At 42.7% G+C, this 15,589-nt stretch overlaps 1 protein-coding gene across 50 annotated transcripts in view; it reads left to right on the forward strand.

Annotated features, from left to right (window-relative positions):
• Nucleotides 1-15,589, forward strand: part of SORBS1 (sorbin and SH3 domain containing 1) — a 161,081-nt gene that overhangs the window by 73,255 nt on the left and 72,237 nt on the right. For 17 of the 50 annotated variants that reach the window (XM_058841477.1, XM_058841491.1, XM_058841496.1 and 14 more), the window contains exon 1: nt 14,532-14,683. In XM_058841477.1, coding sequence (XP_058697460.1) covers nt 14,652-14,683 — 32 coding nt within the window. In that variant the 5' untranslated portion in view covers nt 14,532-14,651. Of the gene's footprint in view, nt 1-6,930; nt 7,038-14,530; nt 14,684-15,589 lie in introns of those variants that run through there. The other 33 variants (XM_058841503.1, XM_058841516.1, XM_058841519.1 and 30 more) reach the window with 4 other exon arrangements.

A 15,589-nucleotide genomic window follows, 5' to 3' on the forward strand; every position in this document is an offset into this window, starting at 1 on the left:
ATTATTGATATAAAATCTAAGGCAAGAAATTTACTCCTGTTCTCAATTTTGCATGCTTCACCCTTTCTGTGTTCATTCAGGTAAAATTCATTACCATAGTTGCTAGCTGTGAAAAATTATATTCACTATGGAGTTAACTCATGTGGCTGGATTTAAAGTCCCAGCTTTATTTACAACTTCCTAAAGTTTTCTTCAAGCTGTGATAAAGATCTTATAATGGAGAGCCAAATCCAAGTGATTTGCAGGGAGGTCAGGTGGAAATAAAATGCCGTTTTCTGGTGGACTGTCATGAGATGCAGAGGGAGGATAGGAATGCAAAAGGCACCTGCTTTCCATGGGAGTGTCAGGTAGCCCTGAAGGGATGGAGCACAGCAGTGCTGTGACCAGACAAGGCTGGGATCCCTGCAGCCCCCTCACAGTGTAGAGCAGCTCTCTCCTTCCTGTGTCTGCCTCGCAGTGGGTGGAGAGCTACAGTCTGAGGGAAGCATTTTCATCCTTGTATGAAGCCCTTCATGAGCGGCATTGCAGGCTGAGAAGTCTTTCATTGCTTTCTGTTTCTCTCTCCCTTCCCTGCTGGTGCTTCATTTTTCTAGTCAGTTTTGTAGTTCTCAGGCTCTTTGAACCAAACCCAGTGAGCATGAGATCTTGGTGAGATTTTGTTGCGTTATTTTTCCCTCTCCCTGGAATGAGGGGCTATTGTTTCCTCCTAGAAGTGTAATCAATGCAGTGCCTGAAGGCCGGGTCACTGTGTTTAACCCTTTGCTTTGGTCACTGACCCACATTTCATTCAAACACGTTGGTAAATAGTGGCACTTCTTATGTCTCTGAGATTTATGTAACAGACAGGGAAAGATTAGAATTGGAGATATCTCTTACTATTCTGGGGACCTGGGCTGCCAGCCAGTTTTACTTCTTGAGAAGCAAGTGTGTGGTTCTGTGAGTATGAAGGTGTGACTCATTCTCCTCCTTGACATACTTTTAAAACATGCACTGAGTGGTGATTTACATGAGGATGCATTGAGCTGCTTGAGCTGACAGCGCTTGGTGCTCTTTAATCTTACATGTGGATAGAGGAAATGAGTTAATCTGTGGTTAAATATAGAGGTGGTGAAAGAGGTGGGAAGGGGAGGGGTTGACTCTAATCTCACTTAGGTTGGGGTCAGTTGAGAGTAACCTCTGTATCTGGATGGTATTACTCTGGGGGAAGTCATATCTCACCTCTCTGGAGCTGACAGTATTAGCTAATGGAAAACGGCGACAAAGTGAGAATGTGCCCTGAGCTCTGGCATCACTGCAGTGTTGTTCTTTCTGATCACCATCTATATGTTGGTGACACCTTTTTTTTTCCTTTCAAGAGGTATCAAGTGAATTGTAGGGATAATCAAATGTGTGTTGCTGAAATTTCATCTTAAGGACCTGAGAGTGGATCAGTGTTATCTACAAGCTTGGTTCTCTGTGATTGTTGAGATTTGGCATGAGCTTGTTTCTTTGTATGTTTGTTTTCTGTTTATTCCTGACCTCAGTTTTGAGATGGGGATGTAGAAGAAACAGGGATGCCTGCTCTGCAGATACCCACTTCTCACTTTGTGTGCAGATGTGCTCTTAAATTCTGTTAGACTGAGAGCTGCCACTTTACCATTCTCTCCAGCTTCCTGCATGCCTGAATGGGTATCTTTTGGAGAGAAGCCTGTATTAATGGTTTGTAAGTGTTAGCTGCTTCTCGGCAGTTTTTCTTCTGCAAAGTGCTGCTGGAATGCTGCCTGCTGGTGTACCCAAGCAGAAAGAGCCACACCTGAGCAGACAGAGGTGCTTTGCACCAGGCTGGCCCTGCTGCCTGTACCATGGAGGTGTATGCTGCCTGAATTGTATTGGAGAAGATGTGAAATGGATTTTGCTGACTCATTTGGACAGGTAAAAGCAGTCTTTTGGGCATGGACTGAACAAACCTGAAAGAGGAATTTTGGCAGCAGCCTCTTCTGTGGAGGCAGCTCGAGCTAATCTGTTATGTGCTGGCAGTTTTTCTCAAAAGAGTTGAACCCAAGTAGTCCATGCAAGGAATTTGCATTTGGAGGTCACATACTATATAGGTCATGTTTGTTGAGCAGTGGGTGAAGAATGCAACTGGTTTACTTAAGCTCACTAAAATGAAATGTCTGCCAGGCAGAAAAGTTCATTTTTATATTGGAGAAAATCTAAGCCAATTTTGAGAAATCAGGATCTACCCTGAATCGTACTTGTGTCTCTTTTGTTGACTTCACTGAAAATTACATGCTTTAGCAGGATTTGGCCTTGCATGTTTAGTAACAGCATCACTGTAGTGTTTAGTATTTCTGTTATCCCAAAGTAATATTCTTTGAGTCATTCTAGTCTGTAGGGACAGGCTGAGCTCTGGCCATCTGTCCCTAAGCAGTCCATATTCATAGCATATAAGCAGTTTGTTTTGTAAAATCTAATAAACTGTCCAAAAACCAAAGATATTAGAGATGGCTTATCAGTAAGTTCGATGATGATTATTATTACTACTACTATTATTATTATTAATAATAATTTTAGTTACAAAAATATTATCAGAATTTGGTCTTTGCTGCACTAGCTGAGGATGGCATTTTTCTTGCATTTTGATACTTATTAAGCTAGAGCTGTTGTGATGGAGTGGCTCAGGTAAGAAATTTTCAGAAGATTTGTTGATATCTCCTCTGACCTGAATGACAACTCTTAAAACTTCTAGGGTGGAATGGCATAACTATATCTGAGACCAAGGATAAGCATCAAAATGTTGCTCAGGTTGAAGACAGGGACCCTTGTCTTCCCTTCAACACTGCTTCTTTACCAATACTGATGGTTGGCCTCACTTGCAGCTTTGCCAACTAAAGGGTGCAAGTGAGCACTGTGTGATCAGCATTGAGAAAATAGACCAACATAATTTATTGTCACTCATTGTTCAGTTTAACTTGGTGAATTCAGCCTTCTGTGGATTATAAAATGCTCACTTGGACACCTCTGCTGGAGCACTGCAGGGAGTTGTAAGCTCCAGCAGGTGGGATAGTGACAAGCAGTTTTCAGTGAAAATGCTTTCAAAAGGTGGGTGTCAATTTTCAGCCTTAGAGGCAGTATAGACCATGAAAAGAGCATTGTGCTAGGAAAGTTGGAGTCACAGTTTGTTCCTGGCACTGATTCTGGTATGATCAGGTCAAATCACTCCTCATCCATGCATCTTTTTCCTCCCTCATGTGTCTTGTCCATTTAAATTCCTTGAAAAGGGGCTGCCTGTTCTTATGTAGACAATGGCAAAATATAATATTTTTATCCTAGTAGTCTCACAGAGCTACTTGAATTTGTTGTTTTCTAAATGGCCTTTAGATCTGAGTATTGTTTGTTGATCTTAGTTTCCAGCTCCTTGCTTTTCCATTGCAAAGCTGGTCCCACACTGAAGTGTTTGATTATATTTTCATTGCCTTTGTACTTGCTTTGATTTTGCAGCTCACTGCACAAAGCATAGGGCACTGTATAAACAGCATGATGAAATCAAGCAGGGTCAGGCCCTTTCTCTTTTTACCTTGAAAACAATGTGAGATTCCTATGTTTCTTTTGCTTGGCACCTCCAGTTCTTGAGCTGGAGGCTGTGTGTGTGTGTGTGTGTGTGTGTACCCTCCTGTTGTGTTCAGGTGTGAGATCACTTGGAGAGTGTTTTCCATTGCTGCCTAAGGGGGTACTGGAAGCTGTGCTGTCTGCTTGGTTGTGTGTGAGCTCAGACTGTGAAGTGTGGAAAATTACTGCAAGAATAGTAACATGCTGAGCAGATGTTTGTGTCTACAGTGGGTTAGTTGGGACTAGGTGTCCTTGTCAGGGTCATAAGTGTATTCATGGACTTGCCCTGCTGGATCATGCCTGGCCAATGTCTGCAACAAGAAATTTTCTCCTGTTTCTCACCTCTCCTTTTCATTCCTTCCTCCATAGGGATGTGGTTTGAGTGTGGCATTTGTCCAACTCTTAAAAGAGGCTGAAAAAGCGAGAAGAAGTGAGAGAGCTTGATTCTGCACTATCATGGTTTTGTCAGCCAGTGTATCAGTCCTTATCATGGAATAAAACAACCTCCAGAAACATCTGTAACACTGTAGACCTTGTTACTTTTGTACTTCAGTCTCATCTCCATGGTGTTCCTGCTATTCCCTTCCCGTGTCATTCTGCAAAGTTTCTTATACCAGGTTTGGGTACCAGGACAGACTGAGGCTGTTGCTCAATGCATCAGAACCACACAATCTGCAGTTTTCTCTAAGCCACAGTGATTTATTTGTTTTAAACTCAAGATGTGTCTAGAGGTAGGGAAACCCTTAGTTATAATAATTAAGGGGGGTGGGGGGGGAAAGGAAGGAGGAAAACTCTAAACTCTTCAAGGAAACCTCTATCAGCAGTGTGGTGAGATTTTGGGTTGGTTTGGTTTTGTGGGTTTTTTTCTTTTTTTCTCTCCATTTGCTTAATTTACTCACCTGCTGCATTCATTCAAAGTTTCTGTGTGGAAGTTGCTTCTTGTAGCTCACTGGGCAGCTCAGTTACCCTTGGTGCCAGTTGCTGGCTTCTTGTGCAGGCAGTATCTAAGTACCTTTTGCATTATTAGAAACTCTTTCATCAGACTTTTCTTTTATGGTGGAAATCAAACTCTTAAGAACAGATAAAGCCAGCATGCAGCTGACTACTAACAGAATTAGAATTAAAACATGTTGAAAACTTCTCAGTATGGTGTCTTTTCTCTCTGACACTCTCAGCTCCCTAATTTTGCTGTCACTGACAGAAAGTGAAATACTCCAACAGCAGTGGGTATCAAGTTTGTCTAAACTGAATCTTTCTGTAAGTCCTGCATAGATTTTTGAGCAAAAATAGCTTCTCATGGTGGTCCTTCAGGAGCTAAACTGGGGCATATTTCCAAGTGGAAAGTTGGAACATTTTGGTGTTACTTCTAGACTGGGGCACAGACCAGTTAAAACCTTCCTCTGTATTCTCTTGTCTTGCTGAGCTCCCCGGCTATCTGCCAGGTTAGAGCCTTACTTGTAACAATTTTCAGCACCAGAGAAGTTTCTATCGGTTGGGTTTTGTGCCATTTACTCTCTCCTCCCCCTCTCAGTCTTGCTCTTAGTCCTTGTGATAACAGTTCTATGCTTTGGGCAGCTTTTGGTAGTTGGGACTCTGGCCAACTTCAGCCTTTTGCCAACTCACAAGGACAAGGCAGGTTGAGAAAGCAAACAAGCTGCAGCCAATGCTAGCAGGGCAGCTTCTTGTGTTGCAGGAAAACCAGGGCTTGACCTTGCCACTGGAATATTAACTCTCTCTTGGTGCATACTCTGGACATCTTTATAGGAAATTTTCTTTCCAGTACTAGCAATAGGCCTTTCAAATGTGTGTCCTTTAACTGATCCCTTTCTGCTTCTTGGAGATGGAGAAGCTATTAGACTATCCTCAACAGAAAGCTCTAATTTGTTTGAGCTTGTGTTTTCTTAGGACTATTTTAGTTTTATTGAAAAACTATCCTGGTTCTTCTAGGATCATTGCTTGGTATCTTCATGGGTCTCAAAAGAAGTCTTTAGGGTTGTGAAAACATCACATTATTGGAGCTTTGTAAATGTGGTCTGAGATGGCTCCTATGCAAGGTCCTTGATAATCCTTATGAGTGTTCTTCTATCTCTGGGCATCACCTGCTTTCTCTATGTTGTGTTTTTGACCCATGTGCACTGCCATGAGAATATCTAACTGGTGAGGCTTACTGGCTGACAGGCTGGTTGTACAAGGCCCTTGGAGGTCCTGGTCCTGCTTGTTGAAAGAAACGTGACTTCACTCCCCTCAGTGCTTGAATAAAACACATGAGGATTTGTTCAGTCATCCAGCACAGGTATCAAACTTTGCTAGTTGGTCTATTCAACCTCTTCTTAAAGTTCTTGAATACAGAGAAGTATGAAGAAGATAGTGTAGAGAAAAGTTGCACTGCCTTCTGGAAGAATCCCTCTCTCCACTCAGTACAGCAGGAGCTCAGGGTGACTGGCTGACTAATTCAGCCTGATAAATGACATGATTAAAAATGAGGGGTGTCAATACTTAGTGTATAAGTCAAACTGCAAAGGCAGTTTGCAAAGGCCAGCAGACTGCTGTTAATGTTATTGAGTGAAACAATAAAGGTGCACAGCCATCTATCAAATCTATGTCAGGTCTTTCCATTTAGACTTAATATTGGACTGGAGTTAAATAATTTCATTTAGTAACCATCAGTGCATGCAAAAACCCACAATTTTTCTGTGTGAGTTCTGCCTCTGTGTCTGTCTAGTTGTGTATCCTAAGGAATTTGTCTGAAGACAACTTAAAGTATATGTTTCTTAAAATACATTTACTACCTACCCTTCCTTCTTTATTTCTGGCAGTGGGGAGTTACATTTCATGGTTGTTGTTACCCCTAGTTCCCAGCCCAGGCTCTATATCAGATGAGCCTATTCACACATCAGGGATAGCAGCATAGATGTGCATTTACTTCTTTTTGCATTTTGCACACTAGTATACTAAATGAGGCTGAAATCAACAGTGATTTACATTGGCAAACAGACTGTAGATTGTAAGGAGTTATGAATATTTGTGCCATTCAGCTTTCCTTGCTGCTTGAGGGGGAATCTCTAACAGAAAGGCAGGAAAACGGATGTGGTTTCTGCCTTCCCTGGAGACAACCATGAATATTGGTTCTCACACAGAGGATGCTAGGATGCAGATCTGGGCAGACTGATGTTTATACTAACTATGCTATACTTCCTACATGGTAAGCAGAGGTAATTGTTTCATCTAAAATAGCATTATTTCTATGAGTGACTTCATGCTTATTAGTGCCTTTAGTCCTGCTGTCCAACACATCTACAGAGAGGGCTGTACCAAAGCAATTTCTTTCTCTGACTTTTGTAGGTATGAGCTGTTATGTAGCAGTTGCATGTGAAGAGAAGACAGAGTACAAGTCGTCGTCAGAAGATCCTGTCCTAAGTTGGGCCTGAAAGTTCATCCAGCTGTCTGGTGTGAGTAGCCTGAAATTCTTTTTGGCTACTTCTTCATTTACCTGATGTTTGTCTTTATGCCAGAGTCACATCCATACTGACATTATGATTCTCAAGGGTTGCTTATGTCTATCTCCTTTGGGGATACACAAACATTCCAGTGAGGCTGCATCAGTCTCTTGCATGCTGAACATGCAGAGGCTGTTGTTAGCTGATGGTGATGTCTTTTATTAATTACTTCTCTCTAAGGAATTAAAGTTCAAGCTGTTGGATAGGAAGCTGGAGGAACTTTTGGGATGTATCAAGCCAAATTTTATGTCATTCTCCTACTACTGCCTTATAAGCAAAATCACATTGACCCCACTGTTGAACTGGCACAATGGACTGTTTTACACCCGGCCTGAATATGAGCCTGTCCTTTGGCTGCAAAAGGGATGGAAGCTCCCTCCGCTCAGTTTAACTGCTTTAGAGGGAAGAGAATGTGATACTTGGTTCTCTTCCAGGCAGAAATATGCAGTCAGGCATTGATCTGGAAAAAGACCATCTCCATGAAGCCTTGATTCTCAGAGACATGCCTGGGAGTCACTGTGCCTCATGCTTGTGCTATGGCTGACCTGTGTTATCAGCCAAGAGATGACATCTGCATTTCCTTCTTCCTTATTTGTGAAGCCTGCTCAGCCCTACTGGCTGTTGTGTGACATCAAGGCATAGCATTGTTCTTCAGGGACTTCATAGCATTGGGTACCAGGGCCTGCATAGCTCATATGGGAGTCTGAAGGAGAACAACTTACTCTTTAGCCTCTGTTCCAGCTTAGGTGGAACCCTAAATGGCCCTTTTTGCATTACCTTTTTTATATGAGAGAAAAATACCTACTACATCAATGCAGTATGCATTGATCTGCTATGCAAAACAGCTCCAGGCCTGTCAAGATGGACCAAAGTCACAGAAGGGGAAGGAAAATATCTACCCAGGGGAAGGAAAAAACTACCCAGTGCACCAGGAAACAAAGTTAATCTGTGAAACCACAGTGGTATAAATTGACTGAATCTTTTGTTGTCATAGGTGAGGGAAAAGTGTGGAAAATGCTACAGTAGGTCCAAGGCTCAGTAACTGAGAAAAAATGCCCTTAGTGTACACAGAACTGTTAGAGAGTTGCTAAAGAGTTAAGGATTCTCTTACTGACAGCCCGATTTCCCAGAGTCTGCTGGTCAATAGCTGCTGCCTTATTCAGTTCTGGAATTTGTTGATTTGGGTGAATGCTGAATGTTATTCAGACAAGCTGCTGTAAGGTCTTTCCCTTGGGTCAGAGCAGAATGTCTTCTAGAGGAAGGTGTTTCCCAGAATGTGATTTTGGTTCCAACTGGTTGGTCACACCACCTCCACACTGGCTCTGCCCATCAGAGACTGTAATAGAGGTTTAAACGATGCAGCACTGCGCCAGAAACCAGAGAAGTAACAGTGAGTTTAAAGAAATCAGGAAAATGGAGTTTTCATTTTTTCCATTGAATTTTTGGGAACAGATGGAGCGTCGATGAGGCAGAGATTCTGGAAGGGACAGTGTGTTTCAAACGTTTTCCTTAATGTCTTCCCAATCTGCTCATACATTCATAGCTCCTGCCTATTTGGCACAGGGCAGTTAGTTTAGGATGTGAAAATTTCAACACCCCCGAGTTTCCAGAGGTGGATGTTCCCCAAGGCCTGTTTAGCTGTGTTTTTTGTGCTATGGAACTTTTGATGCAAAGGACCGTGGGAGCAGCTCATGGCCTGATGGGCAATGTCTTTGTTTATTTCATTCCAAGTCACTGAAGTGAAGGATCTGGTCTTTCTGGACAGAGACAATGACCCTGGAGCATCTTAACTGAGCACTGTGCTGATCCTATTAGGATCAGTCCTGCCTTTTCAAAATGGTCAATGTGTTTTCTTTGGGGTTTTGTTTCTCGGGGCTTTTTTAAAACCTGGTTAGAGGCCAAGAAGAATCTAATCAGAGCCCAGCAGTGCACTGAGCAGCAGTCATTATCATTACTTAGTCATCCAGTTGCTGTTTCTTTGCTGTGACAGGAAGTGTTTGTGTAGTTGGGAGCAGGGGGATGAAGGAAGATCAGCTTTTCTCTTTTGCCCTTGGAGAGGTTCAAGCACTTTTCTTCTCAATACACCTGTAGCAAAATGTTGCCCTTTGAAGACAGATTTAAAGTAAGGCCTTCAAAACTGTGACAGCCATAGTTTGTGGGAGAGAAATCAAAAAGAAGAGGTGATTTAAACCATCATTAACTCCTAAAGGAAATTACTTTCAGCTGTGAACTGTGAAATATGATTACTCTCTCATTAGCTTTCATAGTTATAAATGTAACTGGTTAATAATTCTAGCCAGCTGGCCAAATTAGGATCCAATTTCTCCTCAGCCTGGTGTTTTGGGCTGGATTTTTGCTTATTAATGACACACATAGCAAATACATTGGACAGAACTGCTGGGACTTAGTTTCTATGAATGCCCAGGCTTGTCTGCTGGAAGGCATGTTGCTTCTTTTGGCTCTGTAGTTCTGTTCCTGGAGAACAGAAGATCAGCTGTGGGTAGCCTGATTTGATATTCATTTGTCCTTAGCATTTAAGGTGCAGGAAACAACATTGCAAGAAAATACTGAAATGGAGAGAAAGTACAGTTTGAAATTTCTTTTCTGCTTCTAAAAGTTCCTTTCTTTACTGAGCTCCTATGTCTTGTTTTTTACTCTCAGCAACTTAGCAAATCACTGTCAGTGGAAGAGGCAGTAAACTCAGATGCTTGCACAGAGGTTATGCTAATATCTGAGTATTTTGGGTCTAAAGAAAAACTAGAGAATTTTGCAAAAATGCACAAGGAAGCTGATAATTTAGGAGGTGATTTTTGCCCTGGCACTACCTTAAGGCTAATTTAAGCTCTACAGCACCACAAAGGTTAAGAGCAGTGGTAAACAGCTGATGCCTTTACAGAAGCTTTTAATATTGACTGGGATGTATTCTGTTACCTTCATGGTCAGCAGTGCCTTCCATTGACTGAGGTGTTGGTTGGATCAGTAAACAAAGCTCTGGCCTTAGCTAAACTTATGAAGTGCCTTTGTCCTTTTGTGGTGGAGGAACTCAAGCCTGGGTTCTCCTGCCACAAGCAATCCAGTGATCACTGAGTATAATCCTTATGTCCCACACCCCAGTTTGGCACATATGCCACAAATCCCAGCATGCAAGTATTGCTTTCATTTTGCCTGAGAGCACAGGGTACAAGGGGCTGGAGATGCTTATGTGTAGGTGAGGATGCACACTTTGTCAGTCACATTCTGTGACTGCCATTCATTCCCTAGGGCTTTCCTTCGAGTGAACATAGCTGAGCCCCAAGTTTTTCCCCTATGGCATTGCAGTTAGCAGGTCCTGAATTCCACAAAATTGCTTGGACCAGGGTCAGCAACTGTTCTAGCTAGAGGAGCAAGGTTATGCTTTTATGCATGGGAGTTAAAATAGGTCAGCAGATCAGTAGGAGCTGGGGAAAAAGTGCTACTCAGGTGCCTGCTAAACAGCTGATCACTCCCAGCTTGTGCTGGTGTAAGACAGTCTGTCCAGCTCCCATGGAGTTCTGTAGTCAGCGGACTCCAGACAACAGCAGCAGATACCATGCCTCTCACTGAAGTTTCCCTTAAATGCTGTAGATCCTGAGTTCAGGTAAACTGTGATCCTACCAGGTAGTATTTCATTCAGTTTTAAATGAGGGATCACCGGTCTCCAGTACAGCCCTCATTTTCAGCAGTCAAAAGGGACACTTAGGGCAGTTCTTCAATCTTCAGCAAGGAAGACAAATTCTGCATTTGCTTTTCTCAGCCATTTGAGAAAAATTTTAGCATTTTGTCTTGTGCTCTGCTCTTCTCCCCCTATGCTTAGCAGGTTATGTGCTTTCACTGGATTAGTACATACCTTGTTGTTTCACGGACCTCTTTCTGGTGTTTAACTTCTGTCCCAAAGACTTGCTCCTACTGATGGATCAAGTTCCTATCTAGAGCTCTTAAAAGACCTGTATACGTCTTTGCAAAGAATTTTGCTTATTCTCTGGTGATAGTCTGAACCCCTCATGCCATGCAGACTCAGCTGGAAGTGCTTCCTGAGTCCTTGTGCAGTTGGAAGGAGCAGCCTGGCAGATTTTAGGGGCTGCTGATAACAGTATTTCCTTCTGTGGTGGTGCTGCTATGCTTGGATTTCAGCTGGGCAGGATTGAGCTGCAGAATTCAGGCTCAGGTCAAGGGGATCTGCGAGTTGGGAGCTTTGGGGCAAGGTAGGGCTCACCCTTCATAGCAGGGAGGGTGCTGTAATACTATCCTAACCAGAACCTGGGTGCTGTTTCGTAACAAAGCAGGGCGAGGATGCTGGGTGAATGAGTTTGTGCTCATTGATGGTACTGGGTGGAACTCTGGCAGCAACGTGTTATTTTGGCTGAGTTTTGTTTTGCAATTCAAACCCTGGAACTGAACTAAAAACACTAGCATGATGTAAGTTTGCTTGCCTTCCTCCTCCATCTGCAGAATGAAGTAACTTCAATCACTTTTGTTTAGCATTTCCCAGATCTATCAAAAGTACCTCCTTTTCTAAACTGCATGTCACAGCACTTCCACCTTCTTCTGGTAGCTGGAAAGCCCAGTTCCATAGCATATTGGGGTGGCATAAAAGAACTAGTATAGCTGTGTGATATTTATCAAAATAAAAAAACCTGTATGCATTGTGCAACAAAACTTTCCGGAGTAGCTTATAATTGGTAAAATTACTCCCTCCGGTGAAAGGCAGGTTTGTCCAGTAGCTGCTAGAGCAGGCATCCAGAATATCCTAGAACCAGCATCTGCTTCTGTTATGCCAAAGACTTCCTTTGTTGAGAAAATTAATTTGTTCCTTTTTGCTATTTTCTTCAGACACCATGATGAAGTTACCTTTCACAAAGACGTGGTATTATGGGGAAAAACACAGCTGAGATTGTGCAGCAGCAGATGCCAGGAAAATTGTAGTGCATAGTACATTTGTACAGTGGGTTGACGGTAAAACATCAACATTTCATAAAGCTTTTAATTCTGCACTCAAGGTTGACTTTAGAAACAGCCAAGCTCTGTGGCTCTGCAGCCAGGCAAAGCTTGCTGCTCTTCACCCAAGTGGAATTCTGTGAAAATTCTGTTTTTCATTCAAGTGGTGATCTGTAACAGAAACTCCTCCCTCCTTGCCAAGCTGTTTGAAGGTCCTCTGAGCTGGTTTCTGCAAAGACTGGGAATGTTTCAAACCTCATCTTGACCTGACCTTCCTAACTTTGGATGTGAGCCAACTTCTGGATCTTCCCTCACTTTGCCTCTCCCTCGGTGCCATGCTTTCATTCACTAGCTGTTATTTTTACACTATATTTTTAAATTTTTTTTTTCACTATAATTTTTTTATTAATTAATTAATTTTTGTTACCTGAAGGTGAACTATCAGGGGCTTGTTTATAAACCCCTGCTACACAGCAAATAGGGCTTTTAACTGACCTGCCCTCAGGTGGTCCAGGCTCCACAAAAGAATTGAAGGAGATCAAGGAGGTCTTTGGGTTGTGAGGGGTATCTCCTGTTGCATACTGTGTAAACTGTGTTTCATGTTGTGTAAATAAGTATGTTTCAAATAATTTGAGCTGGTGATGACTGCACAGATTACTTTGGACAATGTAGGGGTTTTTGTTGGCTTTTCTGGTTTGTTTTTGAGAGCCACATGGGGTTAGGTTTTTTTGTTTGGTTGATTGGTTTGCTTTTTTTTTAAAGAGAGTAGGATCTGACAACTCAAAACATACATATTGTTTGCCATCACCCTTTATTCTGACTGTTGATATGTCTGAAATAACTCTCTTCCTCCTCCACCCAAACCAAACACCCCTCAAATGCAAAGAGACTAGACTCTAAACCTAGATCCAGGCATGAGTTTTGCTAATAGTGTCTGGTATCTGCTGTGGTAGATGAAATCAAAAGCCCAGGTATAAATTTCCCAACATTAATCTTTGGGATGTGGTAGTAAATATGGGCTCCAGAGGCCTTTGTTTAACCTAATTAGAACTACCAGTGCCATGTTCACACTGAGGTTTGGGATTGGTCTTAAGTAAAATAGAGCAACATTTCCCAGCTCTTTTTTGGCTCCTTAGCCAATGTACCAAGTCAGGGTTGTGGCTATTTTGGTTTACAATTAAATGCTTCGTTTGGTGGGAGGTAAGTATTGAGATGCTAAAGGATGTATTGGGGAGGAAAAGGGCAAGGTTGTGTTGCAGACTGAACTTGAGTCAGCATTTGACAGTATGGGGTTATATGTGTTGGTATTTGGAGACCTTTGTTCTGTGTCCTTTGCTAACATTTTACTAAAATAATCAGTAGTGTAAGCTTTGACCTACAAAGTCAACTTTGCTCTATGCCCTTCTGCAATCAGCAACTCTTGCCATCTGTGTTGCTTTCTAGGTCTCATTTGAATGAGACACTCGTCTTGCAATAATTTTCAGTACATTTTATCAGTCTGTAAGTTTGGCAGCAGATCAATGCCCGTACGTGTGTATTTGAGGAACCAAAATCCAGAGACAGGCTGCAAATAGAGACACAGTGGAGTGTCAGTTAGGAAAGCCAGTGCTGGATAGAATAGTCAAGAGGCTTAGGGACCTCCTTCAAATTATTTCCACTATTAAATTACCACTTGGTCTGGCATGATCCAGCCTCCAAGGTCTGAGTTGGGGAAGTCTTTGTCCCAGCTGTTTGTGTTGTAGACATTGGCTGTGGAGGCAAGGGTGATTCTGTGCTGCAGTTCACCTTCCTCACCAATGGCTGCCCAGGCCTGGGGATGTGAGTATATCCTTGCTCTCCTAAAATCTGGCATCACCTCCACTCCAGGGCAAGTTTTAGGTTGCCAAGCTGCAATGTGCTGGGGACATTCCACTCTAGGGAGACCCTAGTATAGCTGAGGGCTCAGAAGCCTCTTTGATACCTGTTAAAATGCTCATGGAGTGGGCATATAATACATAATAGCCATACAAACAGTTCGTTTCCCTTGTATCATGTCAGGTATTCATGCTACAAATCTCAACTGCCAAGAGAAGAAACTTTAGCTGCCCCTTCAGCTCCTAGCCATTGAAATAGGATCTGCCATGTCCAGTGCTAATGAAAATTTTCCTTCCTTGACAAGTGGATGCTGCCTGATTTAAAAAAAAAGTGCTTTTTCAAGTATTTTCCCTGTAATTTAACATCCCATCAAGGTCCTTCTGTCACTTCTCAAGTGCATTCCTTACCAATGCTACCCTGGAGTGTCACCTCCAGCCTTTTTCTCTTTCCCTTCCCCAGCTCCAGAGCTGCAGGAAGAGAGAGTGTCCTTCGTGATGACAGTGGCAGGGGAGTGAAAGGCAGGCTGGGTGGGGGTGGCTGTTGGTGAGCAAGCCTAGTGACAGGATGGGGTGACTAAGAACCAGCTGGCTAATTAAAGCACAGCAGTAGGAGGAGCAAAGTATTTAAGGGTGCCAGAGAGAAAGAGAGATGCTTCCACAAATTTCTTACACTTCAGCAGCCAAGTGGCTGGGTGACACAGTGAAAGGTTTTCTTAACTCTTTTGTGCCTCTCATGGAGTGAAATCAAGAGACTAAGAAAATGGCTCCATTGACTGAAAAGCCTGAATTGAGGTAAGGACACCAGTATGGTTTTTAGTCACAGTTAGTCACATCTACCTCTGCTAGACCTGCTGTGACCTGAGCACCCAGGACTTTATTTGATTTTGGCATATGGTAATATACCCTGAGTGGGTAGTTCTGGTGGGCAGTGCACACTGGTTTTAAGAATGCTGCTTTCATTTGGATAGGTATTTCCAGTTGCTCACTGAAAAGAGGCAGTTCCAAAGTAGTCATTACATAGGTTTGTATTCTCATTAAGGGAAATAGTCATGTCCTTGCCTCCTTACCCTAGTGACTGGATCTTTCTCCAAATTATTTTTATGGGAAGGAGAGATTGAAAGGAGTTTCTGAATGCAGATTCTGAGGCAGTTACTAAGAGGAAAGTGAAGAGAATGGATGTGGAATTCTCAGCAATGTATGAATTTGTCACCTGAGGCTGGAGGAGTCAGAGGGAAGAGAAAGACTGGCTTCTGGAATGTAACTTTCTGCTATTTCTGGAAACACTTGGAATGTCAGACTGTTGCTTCACCCATCAGTTTGGTTTTCTGTGAGTGTTTTCAGCAGTGACCAGAGAAGCAGTCACTGTGTCCTTCCTTCTAGCACGTAGGTGACTCTAGAGACCGCACAGTCCATCAGGACTAGCAAGCCAGTGCCCCAGCCTGAATTCCTTGGCAGACACAAGTTTGTCTGGCTTTGGATGTGTGACAGTGGCTAGCCTTCTAAGTTTCGCTGAGACCATTTTATGTCTGATATCCAGGCAGATGAATTAGTCCCTTGGCAATTTTACTAGCATAGCAGTGCTTCCAGGTTGGAAAAGACTAAAGAAAATGACCCTGTCTGATTTCAGCTTGCTTACAACTAGGTTTGTCAGAGACAATGTTGGCAGTATTGTATGCCTGGCTCCCTGTGTGCTTTGGT

The sequence above is a fragment of the Poecile atricapillus genome, chromosome 6, assembly GCF_030490865.1.
Source record: "Poecile atricapillus isolate bPoeAtr1 chromosome 6, bPoeAtr1.hap1, whole genome shotgun sequence".
Taxonomy (NCBI): domain Eukaryota; kingdom Metazoa; phylum Chordata; class Aves; order Passeriformes; family Paridae; genus Poecile; species Poecile atricapillus.